Source organism: Piliocolobus tephrosceles, chromosome 4, assembly GCF_002776525.5.
Source record: "Piliocolobus tephrosceles isolate RC106 chromosome 4, ASM277652v3, whole genome shotgun sequence".
Lineage (NCBI taxonomy): Eukaryota > Metazoa > Chordata > Mammalia > Primates > Cercopithecidae > Piliocolobus > Piliocolobus tephrosceles.
The window spans coordinates 93,906,405-93,926,588 of NC_045437.1; the positions used below are offsets into that span (position 1 = coordinate 93,906,405).

The 20,184-nt window shown below is 37.4% G+C and overlaps 1 protein-coding gene across 1 annotated transcript in view; it reads left to right on the forward strand.

Moving 5' to 3' along the window:
- Nucleotides 1–20,184, forward strand: part of LNPEP (leucyl and cystinyl aminopeptidase) — a 105,141-nt gene that overhangs the window by 57,860 nt on the left and 27,097 nt on the right. The window contains exons 5-11 of the mRNA XM_023212204.2: nt 3,390–3,510; nt 4,193–4,347; nt 6,761–6,874; nt 8,348–8,479; nt 13,687–13,818; nt 16,347–16,507; nt 16,711–16,799. Coding sequence (XP_023067972.1) covers nt 3,390–3,510; nt 4,193–4,347; nt 6,761–6,874; nt 8,348–8,479; nt 13,687–13,818; nt 16,347–16,507; nt 16,711–16,799 — 904 coding nt within the window. The remainder of the gene's footprint in view (nt 1–3,389; nt 3,511–4,192; nt 4,348–6,760; nt 6,875–8,347; nt 8,480–13,686; nt 13,819–16,346; nt 16,508–16,710; nt 16,800–20,184) is intronic.

A 20,184-nucleotide genomic window follows, 5' to 3' on the forward strand; every position in this document is an offset into this window, starting at 1 on the left:
CAATGTTACAATGTTTAGAGTTCTCTTACCAAGTCCAGAATGCTGTTCAAGACTTTCTTTGCTGAGCTAGGTTGCTCTCTCTATTTCTTACTGCATCTGTTGCTCTTAGAGAAGCTTGGTAATAATTATAATGACCAGATTATTTACCTCTAGTAAGAACTCATTACAGATGTTCTTTTATGGAAAAGAAAAAGAGGTAGAAAGGAAGAGAAAGTATTTGAAACTACATTTTTTCCTAATCATTATATTCCAGAGATGGGAATGAGTGGACCCTTTTGTCAAAGTTCAGTTTCGTCTGAACTTTTTCTCCTGACTTGTCCTCTAAGGAAAGGTGCACAGTGATGGGAGTTGCCAAATGGTGTGTGTGATAGAAAAATGTTTTAGAGTAATCTGGAGGTATGGGTGATGTTTCTATTGGGATACCATCTTCTAGATGATTGAGGCAACTGTAACACAAGATATGTTTGTCTGCAAAGAACAGGTACAGCTAATAAAGACCTGTCTTAAATTCCAGTGATCTTGATACAGTTATTTATAATGATAGCTGGAGATTTAAAAATTGTATGTCAGGCGCACGTGTGTGCGTGTGTGTGTGTGTGTGTGTGTGTATACTAAAACTGACTTCTGTTGGGGAAAGATGCAGGAAATGCAGTAAGTAGGATCAGCTTGTAGGCGGTGACTGAATTCAGTAAGTTGTGGTCACAGTCCTGTATCAGGGGCTTCAGGTGGTAGAAGGCTGGGCTAATGAAGTATGGTTGGCCACATAATATGGGAGAATAAATTTCTTCCCTCATTACTTTAGAAAGCAACATATTTTTAATTGGTTAACTCCAGTTCTATAGATATAATTCTTCCAATAACTGTAACCACAGATACTCTGTTCACACATATTTTGCCTCAATTCTGATGGGAGTCTATTTGTAATAACAGTAATAACTACCATTTATTGAACACTTAGACATTGTGTCATGCACTAATCTAAGTTCTATACATGTATTAGCTTAGTTAATCCTCACAGAAGTTCTATGAGAGTAGGAGCCACTTTTATCACCATTTGATGGATAAAGAAAGTAAGGTTTAACTAGCCTGCTCAAGGTCATACAGATAACAGAGATCTGAACCCCAGCACTGTATATACAGAGCCTATATATTTCATTTTTTGTTCATTTACTTAAACATTCTATATTGTTTAACTTTTATGCCACCTCTGTATTTCTGTGATGAATGCATATGTTCTATAGACTGAAGCCTCACATAAAGACAATATGGTTGAAACCTATTTGACCTTTTAGAAATTGTTGATGGTTTTTTGCTTTATTTTAATAGGTTTTTGGGAAAGAGGTAGTGTTTGGTTACATGAATAAGTTCTTTAGTGGTGATTTCTGAGATTTTGGTGCACCCATCACCCAAGTGGTGTACACTGTACCCAGTGTGTAATCTTTTATCCCTCACCCACCTCCCACCCTTTCCTCCGTGTTCCCAAAGTCCATTGTATCATTCTTATGCCTTTGCATCCTCATAGCTTAGCTCCCACTTAGGAGTGAGAACATACATATAATGTCTGGTTTTCCATTCCTGAGTTACTTTACTTAGAATAATAGTCTCCAATTCCAACCAGATTGCTGCGATTGCCATTATTTCATTCCTTTCTGTGGCTAAGTAGTATTTTATGGTATGTATATATATCACAATTTCTTTATCCATTCATTGATCAATCCCAGTAGTGAGATTGATGAATCAAATGATTCCTCTACTTTTAGTTCTTGAAGGAATCTCCACACTGTTTTCCATAGTGGTTGTACTAGTTTACATTCCCACCAGCAGTGTAAAGGTGTTCCTTTTTCAGCACATCTACGCTAACATCTATTATTTTTTGATTTTTTTGCTTATGGCCATTCTTGCCAGGAGTAAGGTGGTATTGCATTGTGGTTTTGATTTGCATTTCCCTGATCATTAGTGATGTTGAGCATTTTTCCATATGTTTGTTGTCTATTTATATATCTTCTTTGGAGAATTGTCTATTCATGTCCTTAGCCTACTTTTTGATGGAATTATTTTTTTTTCTTGCTGTTTTGAGTTCCTTTTAGATTCTAGATATTAGCCTTTGTCAGATGTATAGATTGTGAAGATTTTCTCCCACTTTGTGGGTTGTCTGTTCACTCTGCTGATTGTTGAATAGGGTGTCCTTTTCCCACTTTGTTTTTGTTTGCTTCAAGAAATTGTTGACAGTTTTTAAATCATTTAATGAGAAACCAGAATTGGAGTTAGAGTTCACCAATGTGCTTTTCCCAAATTATGAATTGTTCAAAAAGTTTACATTTTCCACCTGTTGAGATCTTCATTTTGAGGTTTTTATTTTTCTGCTGTGTCTAATCTACATCCCACTTTTCCAGGTGAGTATAGAGGGCTTTTTAAAATCAATTGGAAAGTATTGTTTTGTAAAACCCATTGCTTTGAACATGGCTGTTTAGCACTTGCCTTTTGATACTTACTGAATAAGATGTTCATAGTTTGTCACATCATATATGTTTAATTTATTCATTTAGCCAAAAAAAAAAAAAAAAAGGAGAGTGAGCAAGAATTGCAATTTAAATAATAAAGATGATTCCATCTGCTTTCTTTCTTAGTATGTACCCTGGAATGAATGGGCAGTGGGAGACATGAAACTGTTGTTCCCTTAGTTGGTTTTAGTTCTGTGTACAACTGGTAACACAAGTGTTTCTCTGCGTAATATATATATTTTTATAACATGATCCTTAAAAACAAGCCAACAACTGAAAAAAAAAGTGAAGCTGTCCCAAGCACTGGAAGATAAACTGGCTGTGCCATACTTACTGGAAGAGAATATGTTGGTCTCTAATTGGTTTTTCCAGGATAATTTCAAATGTGCAATTTATGCCTTACATGTTAACTTTAGAACTAACTCCGTCATAAGATGTGACTCCTCAGTGTTGAGTACCTGCTAGATGCCAGGCACGGTGATAGGTCCTGAAAGGATGAAAATTTAGTTTTGTCTTTCAGATAACTCAATCTTTTTACCTCGTAAGTAAGGAAGGGCAGCTACAGGTAAGGGGAGAGGAAGAGAAGAGTATCATAAAATTAAATAGGCAAATACTTATAAATTGCTATAAGATGACCTAAAGTAGTTACTTTGGATGTTGCTAGCTTAAAAAAAGGGGGGGGGGATCAGTAAATTTTTTCAACAATGTTGTATGTGTAGAAGGGACTTGCTGTGGGGGCTAAAGTAACCATAAGCGAGTGTTTCTATCCAGAAAGATCTCACACAATTCTATAGAATTTTCAGATATGCTAGTCTTGACAGTGCTACTTGAGTATCATGCCATTTTAATTATACCTGTCCTTATATCATACATAATGTTTCCCTTTAGGTTTCTATATATGCTGTACCAGAAAAGATCAGTCAAGTTCACTATGCCTTGGAAACAACTGTGAAGCTTCTTGAGTTTTATCAAAACTACTTTGAAATTCAGTATCCACTTAAGAAATTGGGTAAGAATCAAATAGTGTCTCTGATTTTTGTTATAATTAGAACCTAGATTTATTTTGTGAATGTTTTTTAGAAAGAGGTTGTGCCCAAGTTGTTTGCAGAGAAAACCAAAAACCATTATTAATGCTTTAAAAATTGTTTGTATTTGTTAATATTATTTAGATTTCATGAATATATCTGAAGTTGGAGCTTAAAACACTTAAGTTTATAGGGCTGCTAAGAAGGTGCTATATAAATGGGAATTTGCTTAGGGCTTAGTCTGCAATTTGACTAATTCTAACTTCCAAGAAATACCCAATTTAAATAATAACAACTGAGTAATGGGAGCTCAGGAAAGCAAGAACATTTCAGTACTGTTCAACATGGATCTAGTCCTCGAGAGCAGAGTATTGGCCGTGAACTTTGTCCTTCTTGCTCTGAGAAGCTGATTGATTGTAAAGGAATTAGGCATCTCTTTCTTCACTAAGGGAGAGTGGAACAGTGACTCTAAAAGGGTTTGAACAGGTCTTCCTCAGCTGACATGTGGGTAGGGAGCATACAGAGTTAGAATAAGGAAGATTCCATTTATTAGAAGTATAAAAAGAATTCATTGCGTTCACAGTGATAAACCATTGAATAAAATACTTTGAGTAGAAAATGCCTAAGATGAGGGAAAGTTGATCACTTATTTCCTGTTATGTCCAGATTTGGTGGCTATTCCTGACTTTGAAGCAGGAGCAATGGAAAATTGGGGTTTGCTCACCTTCCGAGAGGAGACGCTTCTGTATGACAGTAACACTTCTTCAATGGCAGATAGAAAACTGGTGACTAAAATCATTGCTCATGAACTGGCTCACCAGGTATTAGCAACCAAGGCTGTTATATGTCACACCTGTGGTCTACTTCGTGTCCTGGAGTTATTGTTAGCATTTAGATGCTAATAATTCTATTTTTTTTAAGTCTTGCCTTCTTTTATAATACAAAGATGCTTTTTAAACACAAACTTCGTTTCCAAATGAAAATTCTATCAGATGTTTGTATAGGACTTTACAAGTTAAAGCATTTTCACATCTGTCTTACTTTACAACTTCTCTAAGGTGGGTATTAATCACATTTTACAGATGTGAAAACTGAGACTCAGTTCAAATAAATGGGTTGCCCTAAGTCATACAGCTAATAAGTGGCAGCACTGGGCCATGAAGAGCCACTATCTCTTCAAGATCTCTTCTCCCCCTCAGTAATACACAGCTGCATCACCTATGACAAATGCCCATTGCCCAGTATAACTTTTTGGGGAAGAATCTCTTTCCCTAAGTTGCACCCTTCTGACAACTCAAACTGTAGCTGTCAGGGCTGGATTTTTTTTTTTTTTTTTTTTCATCTCCTGCCAGAACAGGGTTGTCTTTAATTTTGGAGAGGGGGTTTCTGAGAAAATGGCAAAGGGACTGTTTGTCCCATGAAGAGAAAGAAGATTATATGGGTACGTAACACCCCCATTCTTCCCTAACACCTTGTCTCTATTGTGCCCTGGAAGAGGTGCTTAACTAGCATTGGGTATGGTTTGGGTGATGTCATCACAGTTTCAGTATATGAATAGGATGTATTCTGGTGAGCTTATTTCCTACATCAAACACCTTATATGAATCTAGCCCTTGTGAAGACTTCATGACAAGCTGGCATATGAGCACATTCTTATTTGCTTTAAAAATAGGTCATGGGCCAGATGCAGTGGCTCACGCTTGTAATCTCAGCACTTTGGGAGGCAGCAGCAGGCGGATCACAAGGTCAGGAGATCAAGACCATCCTGGCTAACATGGTGAAACCCCATCTCTACTAAAAATACAAAAATTAGCTGGGCATGGTGGTACATACCTGTAATCTCACTTACCTGGGAGGCAGAGGCAAAAGAATCACTTGAACCCAAGAGGTGGATGTTGCAGTGAGCTGAGGTTGCACCAGTGTACTCCTGCCTGGCAACAGAGAGAGACTCCATCACAAAAAAAAAAAAAATAGATCATATAGATAAGATGTCTTTTTGGGGATCTCCTCTAGGTCTGTTATTTCTAAAGCCACTCATCACCATTTGGGAGTATTTCTCTGTTATTTCCTCTTTAGGACTTAGAAATCATCTTCCTCTGAAACAGGTTTTAAGATGATATCTTAGAAAAATATGTTATTGTAATTCTGAAAGGTGTTTTGTTTTATGCAGTAATCTCGTCCTTTTGCTGCTGATTTGAGATAAGCCAAAGACCACACTGACCAAATTACATACCTTATAACTACTTTTCATTTCAAGGGTTTTTTTTAGATACACTTTTTAAGGAGAATCTCTTATTAATTTTTTTCCTCCTCATTATTACCTCATAGAAGAAAATATTTAAAGATCTGTCTGACTTCATGTGTTTATATATATGCCATCTTTTTTTTTTTTAAGAAACAAGGTCTCACTCTGTCACCCAGGCTAGAATGCAGTGGCATGATCATAGCTCACTGCAATTTTGAACTCTTGGGCTCAACTGATCTTCCCACCTCATCCTCCCAAGTAGCTAGGACCACAGGCATGCATCACCATGCCTGGCTTAATTTTTTTGTAGAGACAGAGTCTCGCTATGTTGCCCATGCTGGCTTGAACTCCTGGCCTTAAGCAATCCTCCTTCCTTGCCCCCGCAAAGCACTGGGATTACAGGTGTGAGACACCATGCCCAGCCTGTATATGTCAACTTTCTTAAGGAATGTTGTTTGAATTCCGTTTTGAATCATGCAAATACTGTCTTCAGTTTGGGCAACTGAGGAGAAACAAAATATAGGCTTTCTGACTACAGGAAAATCTCTCATATAGAGACTTTTTAGTTGTCATGGATGGTTGTAGATACAATGGAAAATAATCTTACTAACTTGATATTAGAAGGTAGAAAAATGTCATTATCCAGGAAATCTCATTTCATGAGGTGGCCAAGAAAGGTTTTTATTTCCCTATATTCATGCTATATTGCATGTTTGTTAAATTGATAAATATGCTAATAACTTTGCTTACTTGTTTCCCATTCAGTTAAGGTAAAAGATTAAAATTTTTATTTTAGTTTTAATGTAAATTTATATAACTTTTGTAAATTTTAAATTAATTTGAATATAGTTTGTTTTAACTACAATACCAGTATATCTTTAAGATATTGTAATCAAGTTATAAGTGATTAATATGACACTTCAGCCAATTATTTAAAAAATTCCTGAGACTGTAAATATCCTGTGGGTTAATTGTTTTCTCTCCCCCAGTGGTTTGGCAATCTGGTAACAATGAAGTGGTGGAATGATCTATGGCTAAATGAAGGTTTTGCCACTTTCATGGAGTATTTCTCTTTGGAAAAAATATTCAAAGAGCTTTCTAGTGTAAGTACAGGGTTCCTTTGGCCTACTATGAATGCTAGGAGGAAAAATAGTCAAATCAGATTTTCAGTGCATCTGGAGTAATGAAAATTGTTTCTAGGAAGGTATGCAAAACTTGACCTTGATTATTGATATCTATACCTTTTGAGATTTGACAGTGAAAGTGATGCTGTTATTTATTGATGTGTTTCATTGAAAACTGAAATTATATAAGATTACTTTACATTTTTGTCATTAAGATAAACATTTTAAATTGTTTTGCAGCATTTTCTTTTAAACAGCTGTAGTTCTTCTGTTCGCAGGAATTTAAAGTTGCAAAGTCCTTTTTGCAAAATTAAACTTTTTTATCCTGTGTAAAAATTAGATAAAAAATTAAAATATTTTGTAGCAATACTGTTTCTCTGTTATCACTGTGTACATTCTTGTAATAGTTATATATAGCTTGGTACAAATAAAATTTGCCCTTTTTAAGGTACAAACCACATTTTATGCCTTTTTCCAAAGATTAGGAATACCATTTCAGTACAGAGAAGTATAATAGTGGTTTCACTATGGTATTAGACTCTTGGGAAACATTTTCAGTACTTAGGGATATTCAGACACACTAGGCCATGATATGACAGATATTGTCAAGACAATTCAAACAATAGGTGGGAAAGTGTAAAGATAACCTTCCAACCCCCAAATTTTTTGACTTTCTATTAAACTTCCTGATGTTATGATCCAAGATGGCTTTTAAAACAGAAATGCTTTTAGAGCTTTTGATTTGAAATTTTAGATAGGGCTTTTTGAAAAATTTCAAGTGGTAGGGGAAATTAATTGATAATAATATCAAGTGGTAGCTAGAATACTAAGAAAGATATTCTAAATCCACGTATACTACGTAAGCAATGAGATACACAGTTTGACCACTTGGTGGTGCCCAGAATGTGTAAAAACGTCTAATACATGTTCTAGGGGAACTCGTCTGCTGAGCTCTTAAAGAATTATTTCTGTTTAAGAGTTATATTTTATTTAAAACGGACCTCAGTTAAGGGAAATGTATATTTTCTTTGTAGAAATTCTAGACCATATATGAGAAATCAGCATAAGGACCAGTTTTTGTTCTTTCTCTTTTTAAATTTCAGGTTTCATTAAAAAAAAAATATGCTAACATTTTTAGAATATTCATCTTGGATACCCAGAGTTGGCATTTGTTTACTTTGGTAATAGATTCTTAATTTTCCCATATGCTGTTGTTTAGGAAATGCTAATTTTAATGTGGCCAGGTTATAATTGTATCTTTAAATTTAAGGAATATTCATGAAGGTTATAATCTTCCTACATTTTTGAGAGCTTATATCCTGAAGTTTAGTGACACTGGTCATTTTTTTCCTAATGATCTTACATACTAATTAGTCTAATTCATATAAATAATTGCTATACTTTTGCATTTGATACTACTTGTGATATTCTAATCTTTTCATTTTTTGACAGTATGAAGATTTCTTAGATGCTCGATTTAAAACCATGAAGAAAGACTCCTTAAATTCATCTCATCCAATATCATCATCTGTTCAGTCTTCAGAACAAATTGAAGAAATGTTTGATTCTCTTTCCTATTTTAAGGTATTGCTGTGAACAAAAAGATAGCTGGAGTGGGTTTAAAATTTCATATGTGAGCAAGCTGCGTGACTTAGATTATTTTAAAGATTAAATTTTTTTCAGGTATTAATGGTAAACTATAAAATGTTTGCTTCTATATAAATCTTGGCCTTAACTTTTTTGGGAGTTTTTTTTCTTTCTCTAACTCTCATTTAAGTTGTATGACTAGTATTCCAGACAATTAACCAGATCTTATAGCACTGCATCTTTTAAAGTCAGTTTACTCTCCAGAGCTATAGGTAGAATATGTTCGAGGAAGGTCCTAAGCAAGCTCTTGGCTGTGTTACTCAGAATTGAGGTATGCTCTCAAGTCAGGATTGCCAAAACAAGTAAGCAAAAAGAGATTTTTAAGAATTGAAGATAGATTCCGGGTGTGGTGGCTCAAGCCTGTAATCCCAGCACTTTGGGAGGCCGAGACGGGCGGATCACGAGGTCAGGAGATCGAGACCATCCTGGCTAACCTGGTAAAACCCCATCTCTACTAAAAAATACAGAAAACTAGCCAGGCGTGGTGGCGGGCGCCTGTAGTCCCAGCTACTCGGGAGGCTGAGGCAGGAGAATGGCGTAAACCCGGGAGGCGGAGCTTGCAGTGAGCTGAGATCCGGCCACTGCACTCCAGCCTGGGTGACAGAGCGAGACTCCGTCTAAAAAAAAAAAAAAAAAAAAAAAAAGAAGATAGATTTCAGAATCTGAAACACACACCCTGGGTTTCGAGGTAAAGAAAAAGCAGAATGTTAAACCCCATTTGGATCACCATAGGTCACAGAATGAAAGAATAGGGATAACAGTGTCATTCACATTTATATTGTGGGGAGGAATGAATGTTATGGCTGTTAGACAAGATAGAGAAGAAAATACACAAAATGTGTGAGATACAAACCTGACTGACAAGAATTATTATACAGCTACTATTAACAAACAAGAAAATCAGGAGTTCAGTTACCTATATAACATCTATTCCAATTAGAGCTACTGGTGTGATTTTTGAAGCCCATAGTGGACCTGTCAATAAAGAAAATTTAAAACTTGAGGTTCTATTATTATACCAAACTTAGAGCAGTTATTTTAGGATTTGAAAACCTGCTTAAAATGCTATAAGTTCAGTATATAATAACAGAGTCATAACAGAGCTCTGTCTGCCTCTGACCCCAACCCTCTAAACCCAGAATTCAATGTCTTCTGAACATGTAGTTTCCATATCATAGTCAACCCCTGTCAATATGGTAACTACTTGTTTCAGAATTGGGGATTTGGCAAATATTCTGTGTAATTAAGAGAAGTGGGATACTGGATAACTTACCAGTATTGTGTACAAGAAGGTAAGCACCAGTAGGGAAATATGTTTAGCAGACATATTCTGTTTGGCCTTTATAATCATCAAGCCTAATTCTGATGCAGGTTGCCTTGCAAGATTTCATTCATTTAGCGAATCTTACAAGTACTAACCATGTACCAGCCATTGTTCTAGGTGCTGGAGTTATATCAGGGAAGAAGGTGGACTTTGTCTCTTTTGTGAAGTTTCCATTTCAGGGGTCAAAGATAGAGACTGACAGTATACAAATGAATGAATAAGTAGGTATCGTGTTAAGTAATAAGTGCTAATACGAAAATAAAGCATGATAAGGGAAATGAGAATGACAAAGTAAATGGTGTTTATAATATAATATGGCTGAGAAGACCTCCTGTATGGTGACATTTGAACACCATCTAAGGCATGAGAAATGTGGTTTTCTTGGGGAAGAATATTCCAGGCAGAGGAAATAACCAATGTATAGTGCTTGTGTGCAGAAAAGAGTTAATGTAGGAGGCCTGAGACTGGTATCCTTTGAAAGATCTGCTTGCAAGGTTGACCCGTGGGTGGCATGTGGGAACTTGGGTTTTGGGAAAGTTCCCACTATTGCATGATAAGAGTGGCTCACTGTGTCTAAACAATGTAGTTTATGTTGAAAATCTGCTTTCCTTCTGGATATCTAGAGTTTTGGTATGTGCTAGGCAGAAGGTACCTCCGTGACTAGCCCACAGTAAACAACCTGGGTGCTGAATCTCTAATGATCATCCCTGTTAGATGGTATTTCACACATGTTGTCACAACTTTCTGGAGGAATGAAGTACATCCTGTGTGACTTCACTGGGAGAGGACTTAGAAGTTTGTGCCTGTTTTCCTCTGGACTTTGCCCCATGCACCTTTTTTCTTAGCTGATTTTACTTCATATCTTTTCACAGTAATAAATCATAGCTGCGAGTATGACTATATGCTGAGTTCTGTGAATCCTTCTAGTGCATCATCAAACCTGGAACTGGTCTTGGGGACTCTCACATGAGATATGATATTGAGAGAGATATGAGATTGAGATAAAAGATTGCTTGCATGTTCAAGCACCAGCAAGGATCCAATGTTATCTGGAGTAGAGAGTAAGCAGAGGAGAAAGTAGCAGATGAAGTTAGAGTGATTGTAAGAGGCCAGATTATTATAGGGTCTGCTAAGCCATGGTAAAGACCTTGATTTTATTCTAAGTGAAATGAAAAGTGATTTGATTAGGGAAGTACCATGATATGGCTTATTTTGTAAAAGATCACTCTAGTCTTCAATAGTACATGGAGTTAAGAGGACTAGTTAGGAAATTATTGTAATAGATGGATGGCGAGACAATGGTGACCTGGACAGGTGTGGAAGTTGTGAAGGTGATGGAGATACAACTGGACTTAGAATGTATTTGAAAGATTGATCCAGTAGAATTTTTTCATGGATTAGATATGAAATACAAGAGGAGGGGTCAGGGTAACTTTAAGATTTTTACCTGAATAACTGGAAAAATGGAGTTGTCATTTGCTGAAATGGAGAAGACTGCTTTAGAAGTAGGTTTAGGGAAAGAAGGGGGAAGAAACTTCAATTTCTGAGTGAGTATGCGATGTGGATTAGACATCCAAATGGAGATACCATGCAGGCAGTTGGATATGGGTCTGAAATTCAAGGGGGAGGAAGTCTGGTTAGAGATATACATTAGGGGATCATATGGAAACCTGGAGTTGGGAGATCAACTAGGAAGGAAATTTAGATAGAGAAAAGGGGTCCAAAGATCAGATGCCAGGACACACTTCCGTCATTGGAAGATGAGGAGGATTCAGTAGAAGAGACTAAGAAGGATGGCCAGTGAATAGGGAGAGAATTAAGAGTAGTCTCCTGCAGCTCTCAAGGAGGAGCGGGTGATCAGTTATATCAAATGCTATCAATAGGTGGGTAAGATGAACCTGAGAATTCACATTTGTATGGCACCAGGAAGTTTACCAGTGACCTTGATAAAAATACTTCCGGCTGGGCGTGGTAGCTCACGCCTGTAATCCCAGCACTTTGGGAGGTCGAGTTAAGTGGATCACCTGAGGTCAGGAGTTCAAGAACAGCCTGGCCAACATGGTGAAACCCCATCTCTACTAAAAATACAAAAATTAGGTGGGCTTGGTGATGGTGCCTGTAATCCCGGCTACTCAGGAGGCTGAAGCAGGAGAATCGCTTGAACTGAGGAGGCAGAGGTTGAAGTGAGCGGAGATCACACCATTGCACTCCAGCCTGGGTGACAAGAGTGAGACTTCATCTCAAAAAAAAAAAAAAAAAAAAAAAAAATACTTCCAGTAGAGTGATGATTAGAAGATGGCTCAAGAGAGCATGGAAAGAGAGCAAATGGAGATGGCAAATTGAGGACAACTGTTTTGAGGAGTTTTACTACAAAAAAATAGCACCATAACTGGAGGAAGGTGAAGTTAGGGAAAGGTAGAGAGCCTTTCATTTGTTTAAAATTAGGAATGTTACTTCGTTTTTGTTTTGTTTTGTTTTGTTTTGTTTTTTTTGAGACGGAGTCTCGCTCTGTCACCCAGGCTGGAGTACAGTGGCCGGATCTCAGCTCACTGCAAGCTCCACCTCCCAGGTTTACGCCATTCTCCTGCCTCAGCCTCCAGAGTAGCTGGGATTACAGGCGCCCACCATCTCGCCCGGCTAGTTTTTTGTATTTTTAGTAGATACGGGGTTTCACTGTCTTAGCCAGGATGGTCTCGATCTCCTGACCTCGTGATCCGCCCGTCTCGGCCTCCCAAAGTGCTGGGATTACAGGCTTGAGCCACCGTGCCCGGCCCGTTTTTGTTTTGTTAATGGGCATGTTACAGTATGGAGGGGAAAGTTGGTGATGCAGAAGAGAAAGGACGGTTGGGGACAACAACGAGTACTTACATTTATAGAACAAGTAAGAGCTATGAAGCGTGATATAGAAATGAGTAGTAGGTAATAATTTAGTTATTTGTACAATAATCTTGACATTACTACATTTTAATCAAAAGTGAAATTCATTCAAAAACTACTAGAGTGCCTACCACGTAGTGGGCATTGTTTTAGTCATTGGAGTTGAGTTTTCACTTTTTCCTCTCAGTTAGCTTACAGCATAGATGAGGAAATAAATGTGTAACAGGTACAGGATGTCAAATAAACTGTATTGAAGAAGGAGAAATGTGATTTCTATTTCAAACCAGGAAGGGCTTCACAGAGGAGGTGGTGCTTATTTCAGGATTGGGAAGGATGACATGTACATCAATGGATGTAGTGTGACCTTAATAGTATGCTTGCTGCCCTATACATTTGTTAGTTCCAAGCATTTGAAGTGACTCTGCAGGAAGAAAAGAGATTCTGGTTACTTCACAACACAATATACTAAAATAGGAAATTAATGACATACCTAGCAGGGAGTCTTTTGAGAGCCTTGCCAATTTATTGTGTCTCTAGCAGTGTGTGCTCATGAATTCAACGGGTAATTTAAGCACTGGGGATGGAGGTGTGGATGCCACAGAAAATTTGCCATGTTTTTCTATTAAAATGTATTTATAAATACTTAGCATTTCAACACTAACAATGAAACGGTGAGTATACCGATAGACCACACAGACTGGCTCCTGGTTAGAATAGTGCACATGGGAATCTACTCATTCTTTTTCAAATCCTTTAAAATAATGTGAAGATAGTTGAACACAGTCCACATCTAGTTATATCAGACTAAGTAGCAGTGTATTATAACTAAGTTCTACATATGGAAGTAAATTTTTAGAATGACTATAGTTTGAATTTTAGATTCCCAATTTGATGATCTATAGTATTCTATTATTTTCTTTTTCCTCACTTTTTTTTTGAATAGGGAGCTTCTCTCTTGTTGATGCTGAAAACTTACCTTAGTGAAGATGTGTTTCAACATGCTGTTGTCCTTTACCTGCATAATCACAGCTATGCATCCATTCAGAGTGATGATCTGTGGGATAGTTTTAATGAGGTAAGTGACCTGGGTAATTTATTTAGCTCAGTAAAAAGAGAGGAGTTCGTCTATTTATACTCTTTAGCATGTGTGTAAGTTAATCTGTGGTACAAAGCATAGTTATTTAAGAAAGAGGGGGATGGAGCTTGCTATATAAATATTTATGAATGGAGCACTGAATTTTATGTAAAGAAATGGGAATGCTGTTCTTAGTTGTTGGAAAAAATGTGTGTGGGCTTGGGTAGCCAGTTTTTTGTTTTTTGTTTTTTTCTGTACCTTAATTTCTATTCCTATTTTGTAGGAAAGTTGTCTTCTCCATATTAATGAATAATTACTATATTTTTATTATTTGACTTTTTTTTTTCAAAAATCTCTTTTCCTATCCTTACCCTTTTTTAGTTTTTCTGCCTCCTTTGAATGATTCTGTACTCTGCTCTATGAATCTCTTGCCTTTGTGACTGTTCCTCCAGAGTAGATGATACATCACAAGCTGACTGCATATTACCTTTAGATGGTTTTGCTGTTGGAATTTTGTCGTTCCTGGAAATACTCTAACAAGCAATGTAATTATGTAGAAGTTACACTTCAAAGCAGCACATGAACCTGGGCTGCTTCATGCATGTATGCTGACTGCAAAACTCTTATAAGCATTTGTGTTTGTTACCCTGCTTTAGATTGATGGGTCATAATGCTTTAAAAGATCACAGACTTGACTGGGCGTGGTGGCTCACGCCTGTAATCCCAGCACTTTGGGAGGCCAAAGCAGGCAGATCATGAGATCAGGAGTTTCGAGACCAGCCTGGCCAATATGGTGAAACCCCATCTTCACTAAAAACACAAAAATTAGCCAACGTGGTGGCACGCACCTGTATTCTCAGCTACTTGGGAGGCTGAGGCAGGAGAATCATTTGAATCTGGGTAGCAGAGGTTGCAGTGAGCCAAGACTGCACGACTGCACTCCAGCCTGGGTGAGAGAGCAAGACTGTCTCAAAAAAAAAAAAGAAAAAAGGAAAGATCAGATCACAGACTTATTTGGAAATTTGATGAAAGTTCTGGCCATATTACTCGGAAAAACCACATATGTGCAGAACATCACACAGAGTTTCAAAGTTTTATCGACTCTAGGTTAGGAACCCTTGCTCTGGATCTTTCTCATACATTCTTTCTGCTTCTTTGCCTCATCTGAATCCTGATATTTTCTAGCTGTTAATCTTTTGCCCAGAAGATATATCTTCCCTACTCTCTGAATTCTCTTTGAGAACTTATTACCTAACAGTCGTTCCCAAATCATTGTTTTTTTCCTCTGATATAGTAATGCATTTCATTTGAAAGCCACATTGTTTACTTTATACTTACCATCTTATCTGTTGGCATTTAGAACATATTTCTACCTTTCTTATTGACTGCAACTTTTGCATCATGGTGTTTTTCTTTCCCAAACTAGTTCCTAACAGTATCCTCAGGTTTTTCAGCATCCACATCAAATTATGCATTGGCTTCTTCACTTCAATACTGCTTCGACACCCAAAAGCATCTTGATTTTAGGCAAGCTTATTTTCTTCTAATTCTCTGGTTCAGAAATAAATAGGTTAGAGCCATGATAAATATAAGATTAATTAAAATGGGAAGATTTGCTCCATCCTTTTGTGCTATAATAAATAGGCATATGGTGATTGAGGTAAGGCCTGCCGTAGTAGAGTGATTTTATCAATTTAGGTACATCATGACTTTGTTGCTTACAATTCAAATTCATATGTAATCTAGAAAAATCATTTGAATCCTAAGTTTAACCACCTGCTTTAAAGAGGCTGTTGTTCAAAAATTGCTTCTTAGTTATGGATACTAGATGTCTTACGGGTTTTGGGCCTTAGAGGGTCTGCAAAGCTCTGACACTAGATTCTAGATTTTATAGATAACTTCATATATTTTCTGAGAAAGAAGGTCTGTGACTACCAAAGTAGTTTACCTGTGTTTTCTAGAAAGACTTAAGGCAACTGACCTGTTCATATGTCATTCTGCTGCTGCTGCCGCTGCTCCCTGGCACTCCCACAGTATTAGGTCCTAAGAGATTGTCATTATGGAGGTGGAGGGTAGGAGCATAAAGAGAAACCCAGACTCAGGTGATTCACAGCACTGAGTAGCAATGATTCTGATTCTAGACTGTATATCATTATTCATATCTTCTAGATGATAGTATTGTGATTTGAAAGAATACTTATACCTTCTTAGGGATTTTAATATTGATGAATTTAGGGATTTTAATGAACTCTTAGTTGGTTGATACATGTGCAACTTCTCAACCTAGTGCCTCCCTCACTCCCTTAGCTATCACTTAGCTCTGTTCCAGGTTATATTCCTTTTAGCAGTTGCTCATTTACCTAGATGAGAAGTGTAAACTCAACATTCATGTTTCTTTTTTATGTTAACATTAAATGTAGTCTTTATAGATGGTAGGAAAAGAGGGAAGTGTACAGATAAATTAAAATTATTTTTAAACCAATTTTTATTTTTACGGAAAAAGAGTTTTATATATATACATTTTATAGGTCACAAACGAAACACTAGATGTAAAGAGAATGATGAAAACCTGGACCCTGCAGAAAGGATTTCCTTTAGTGACTGTTCAAAAGAAAGGAAAGCAACTTTTTATACAACAAGAGAGATTCTTTTTAAATATGAAGCCTGAAATTCAGCCTTCAGATACAAGGTACATGCTCTCTTTCTTTTCATGCCGTCTCTTTTGCACCCTCAGTGATCATAAGTTCTTATGAAACCTAACAAGATTATCCCTTCCTAGGAATAGCTTAACAAAGTTAACCTTCCTACCAATTTTTTTTAAAAAAAGAAAACCAACAAATCATATGCAACTAACTGAAAGAATAGTAATTTTCCAATGTTTTCTCTTTACAGCTACCTGTGGCATATTCCACTATCCTATGTCACTGAAGGAAGAAATTATTCAAAATATCAGTCGGTATCATTACTGGATAAGAAATCAGGTTTGACTATAATGACAGTTCTGATTGGAAATGGCATAATTTTAAAAATCGGATCAGAGTGCATATATAAGATTACACTTGCCCGTGTGGACACTCTCTGAACTGATTTTATGAGTTGTGTATACAAGATGTGACTAACATGAGATTGATTCTTTATATCATGCACAAAACTGGCTTTAGCCGTGTGAAATAAGGTACAAAAATTTGCAGAGAACGTACTGGCATTCCTGAAAGAAAATAGCGAATGCCATGTTTTTATATTCAAGATTAATATTTTGTTACAAAATAAGAGGGGTTTCTTAAAGTATACTCTGCTGTCTGCTGTCTCAGGTTGGGCTGGGGCAACTGCATTTTAACAAGATACACCCTAAATGATTTGTGTGCATAATTGAGGTTGATTCATGATTGGATTTAGAGTAAATAGTTACTTCAGTATGCCCTGAAGACATAGCATATGTTTTGGGAAACAAGAAAATGGGGGAAGAAACTATGATAGCAAGGTGGAGGGAAATAGTAAAATATAAACATGGTATATGCTGACCTACAATATGAAAAGCAATTGAAACGTAGTTTGGGGCCATTTGTTAAATACCACTATGAATGTCACACCACATATCTTCCTCTTAATTTACATCCTAAAGAAACACAAGGCTCTTGGGTTCTGTAGGATGCGTTAGTGACGCTTTGGATTGATGAAAAGGGAAAATTTCTCATTTGAATTTGGATCTGGTGTCAAAGCCTATATTTTTGAGGGGTGAGTGTAGCTTAGGGGTAAGGGAATGGGACTTTGGAGACTGCCTGGTTCAATTCTTAGCACTACCATTGATCACTTATATGATTTTAGGTGAGTTATGTGAGCCTCATTCCCTCAGCTGTACAAAAGATACAGTAATTATACTTACTTTATGTAGTTGTGGTGAGGATTAAAAGAGCTCATTTATATGAAGCACCTAGAACAATGCTATAATGTATCTATATCACATAAAACCTGGAAAATGGAGAAAAAATAATATTACCATCAAAACTATTCTTTTTTTTTTTTTTTTTTTTTTTTTTTGAGACGGAGTCTCGCTCTGTCGTCCAGGCTGGAGCGCAGTGGCCGGATCTCAGCTCACTGCAAGCTCTGCCTCCTGGGTTTACGCCATTCTCCTGCCTCAGCCTCCCGAGTAGCTGGGACTACAGGCGCCCGCCACCTCGCCCGGCTAGTTTTTTGTATTTTTTTTTAGTAGAGACGGGGTTTCACCGTGTTAGCCAGGATGGTCTCGATCTCCTGACCTCATGATCCGCCCATCTCGGCCTCCCAAAGTGCTGGCATTACAGACTTGAGCCACCGCGCCCAGCCAAAACTATTCTTATGATTATTTGTTTACAGTCATTTTTAATAAATATTTGTAGTCAAAATCATTATATATATATGATTTCTGTATCTTACCTTTTTTTAACCTACTTGATTCACCATTTGTTTTATAAAATATTGCCTTAATTAAATATTTCAAATCTTAAAGGTTTTTCCATTATATGAAATTTTTTTTTTTTTTTTTTTTTTTTTGAGGCAGAGTCTCGCTCTGTCACCCGGACTGGAGTGCAGTGGCCGGATCTCAGCTCACTGCAAGCTCCGCCTCCCGGGTTTACGCCATTCTCCTGCCTCAGCCTCCCGAGTAGCTGGGACTACAGGTGCCCGCCACCTCGCCCAGCTAGTTTTTGTATTTTTAGTAGAGACGGGGTTTCACAGTGTTAGCCAGGATGGTCTCGATCTCCTGACCTCGTGATCCACCCGTCTCGGCCTCCCAAAGTGCTGGGATTACAGGCTTGAGCCACCGCGCCCGGCCCATTATATGAAAATTTTTAAGGAATGGTTTTCAAAAATGAAGGCTGCATTACCTTTTGTGATTTGGTACATATAACTAAATCACCCTTTTATTGTCTAGTTACAGTTGATAATGCCACCTGAGATACATGTGCCAGTTTCATTGCAGTTTTACCATAGTGGAATGTTAAAGCAGCAACAATCTAATTTTGCTTATTTAAAATCCTAGTGGTAGTAGGTAATGTCATCGTATCTTTGACAGCATAGCTGGAAGTGCAAGGAATTGCTACTGTCTTTGAGTAAACAGAACTTTGAATGAGCCCTAAAAGGATAGTTTCTGACACAAGAGAGAACAAATAACCCCATCTCCCTATATCCTGCAGCACAGCCAAAACAGGGCTGGAGTATTCGCAAGAAACTAACAAGGAAATTTTGCAAACTCTCTGACAGTATATTAATTTTTAGTGCTATTAGAAATGGGCAATAAGAAATCTTTTATTATCTGGTTTTTTGTTTGGTTTTTGTTTGTTTGTTTGTTTGTTTGTTTGAGTTGGAGTCTTGCTCTGTTGCCCAGGCTGAAGTGCAGTGACAATATCATAGCCCACTGCAGCCTTAAACCCGTGGGTTCATGCAATCCTCCTGCCTCAGCCTGTCAAGAAGCTAGGACCACAGGCACATATCACCATGCCTGGCTTAATTTTTGTATTTTTTGTAGAGACAGGGCCTCACTCTGTTGCCCAGGCTGGTCTCAAACCCCTGGCCTCAAGTGATCCTCCTGCTTTGGCTTCCCAGAGTGTTGGGATTACAGGCATGAGCCACCGCACCTGGCTTCTCTTTACTCTTTACCTCAGTTTTCTTCTGAGCTTGTTAAGCTCTTTTTGAGAGTTTAACCCCATAGACTAGCTCATATTTTACTTCTTTAGCCTTCTAGGCCCTTACCTGGCATTCTGTGCTTTTGCCACACAAAAATTCTATCAGCAACTCAAACACGCCATACTGCCTCTTTAGGTCTTTGCATATGCTATTTTCTCTCCTTGAAGAACACCCTTGCCTCCTCACTCCCTCAGCCTACTCCTGTTTATTCTTCAGGTCTTAGCTCAGCCATTGCTTGCTCCAGGAAACCTTTCCTCCCCTGAAGTCAGGTTAGATGCCCTACTTAGGTTTTTTAATAACATTCTCTACTTCTCCACTCATAATATACCATAAGTACTGTTCACTCGTGTCTATCCTCATATTAGGTATTTCCCCCATTGATGGTAGTGATCATGGCTATATGAATGACTGTAAATCACTTTTAGTACTCAGTAGGCACACAAAAACTTAATGAATTAGTAAATTTTAGTCCATAATGAAGTAACTCCAGTCTCACTATAAAAATTTCTAGGAAAATAACATGCAAAGCCTGATAAAATGATGTTTTCTTTTTCCCTTCCTCTTAGTAAAGAGGAATATACAGAATTCACTAGAATATAATTGATTTAATCTAGAACTGGAACTGGGCCAATACATGATGAAAGTAGTGTCTATTACTTCCTCTTCTCAACTGTGTTATTTCCCTTGCTGCTGCTGCTGCTGCTG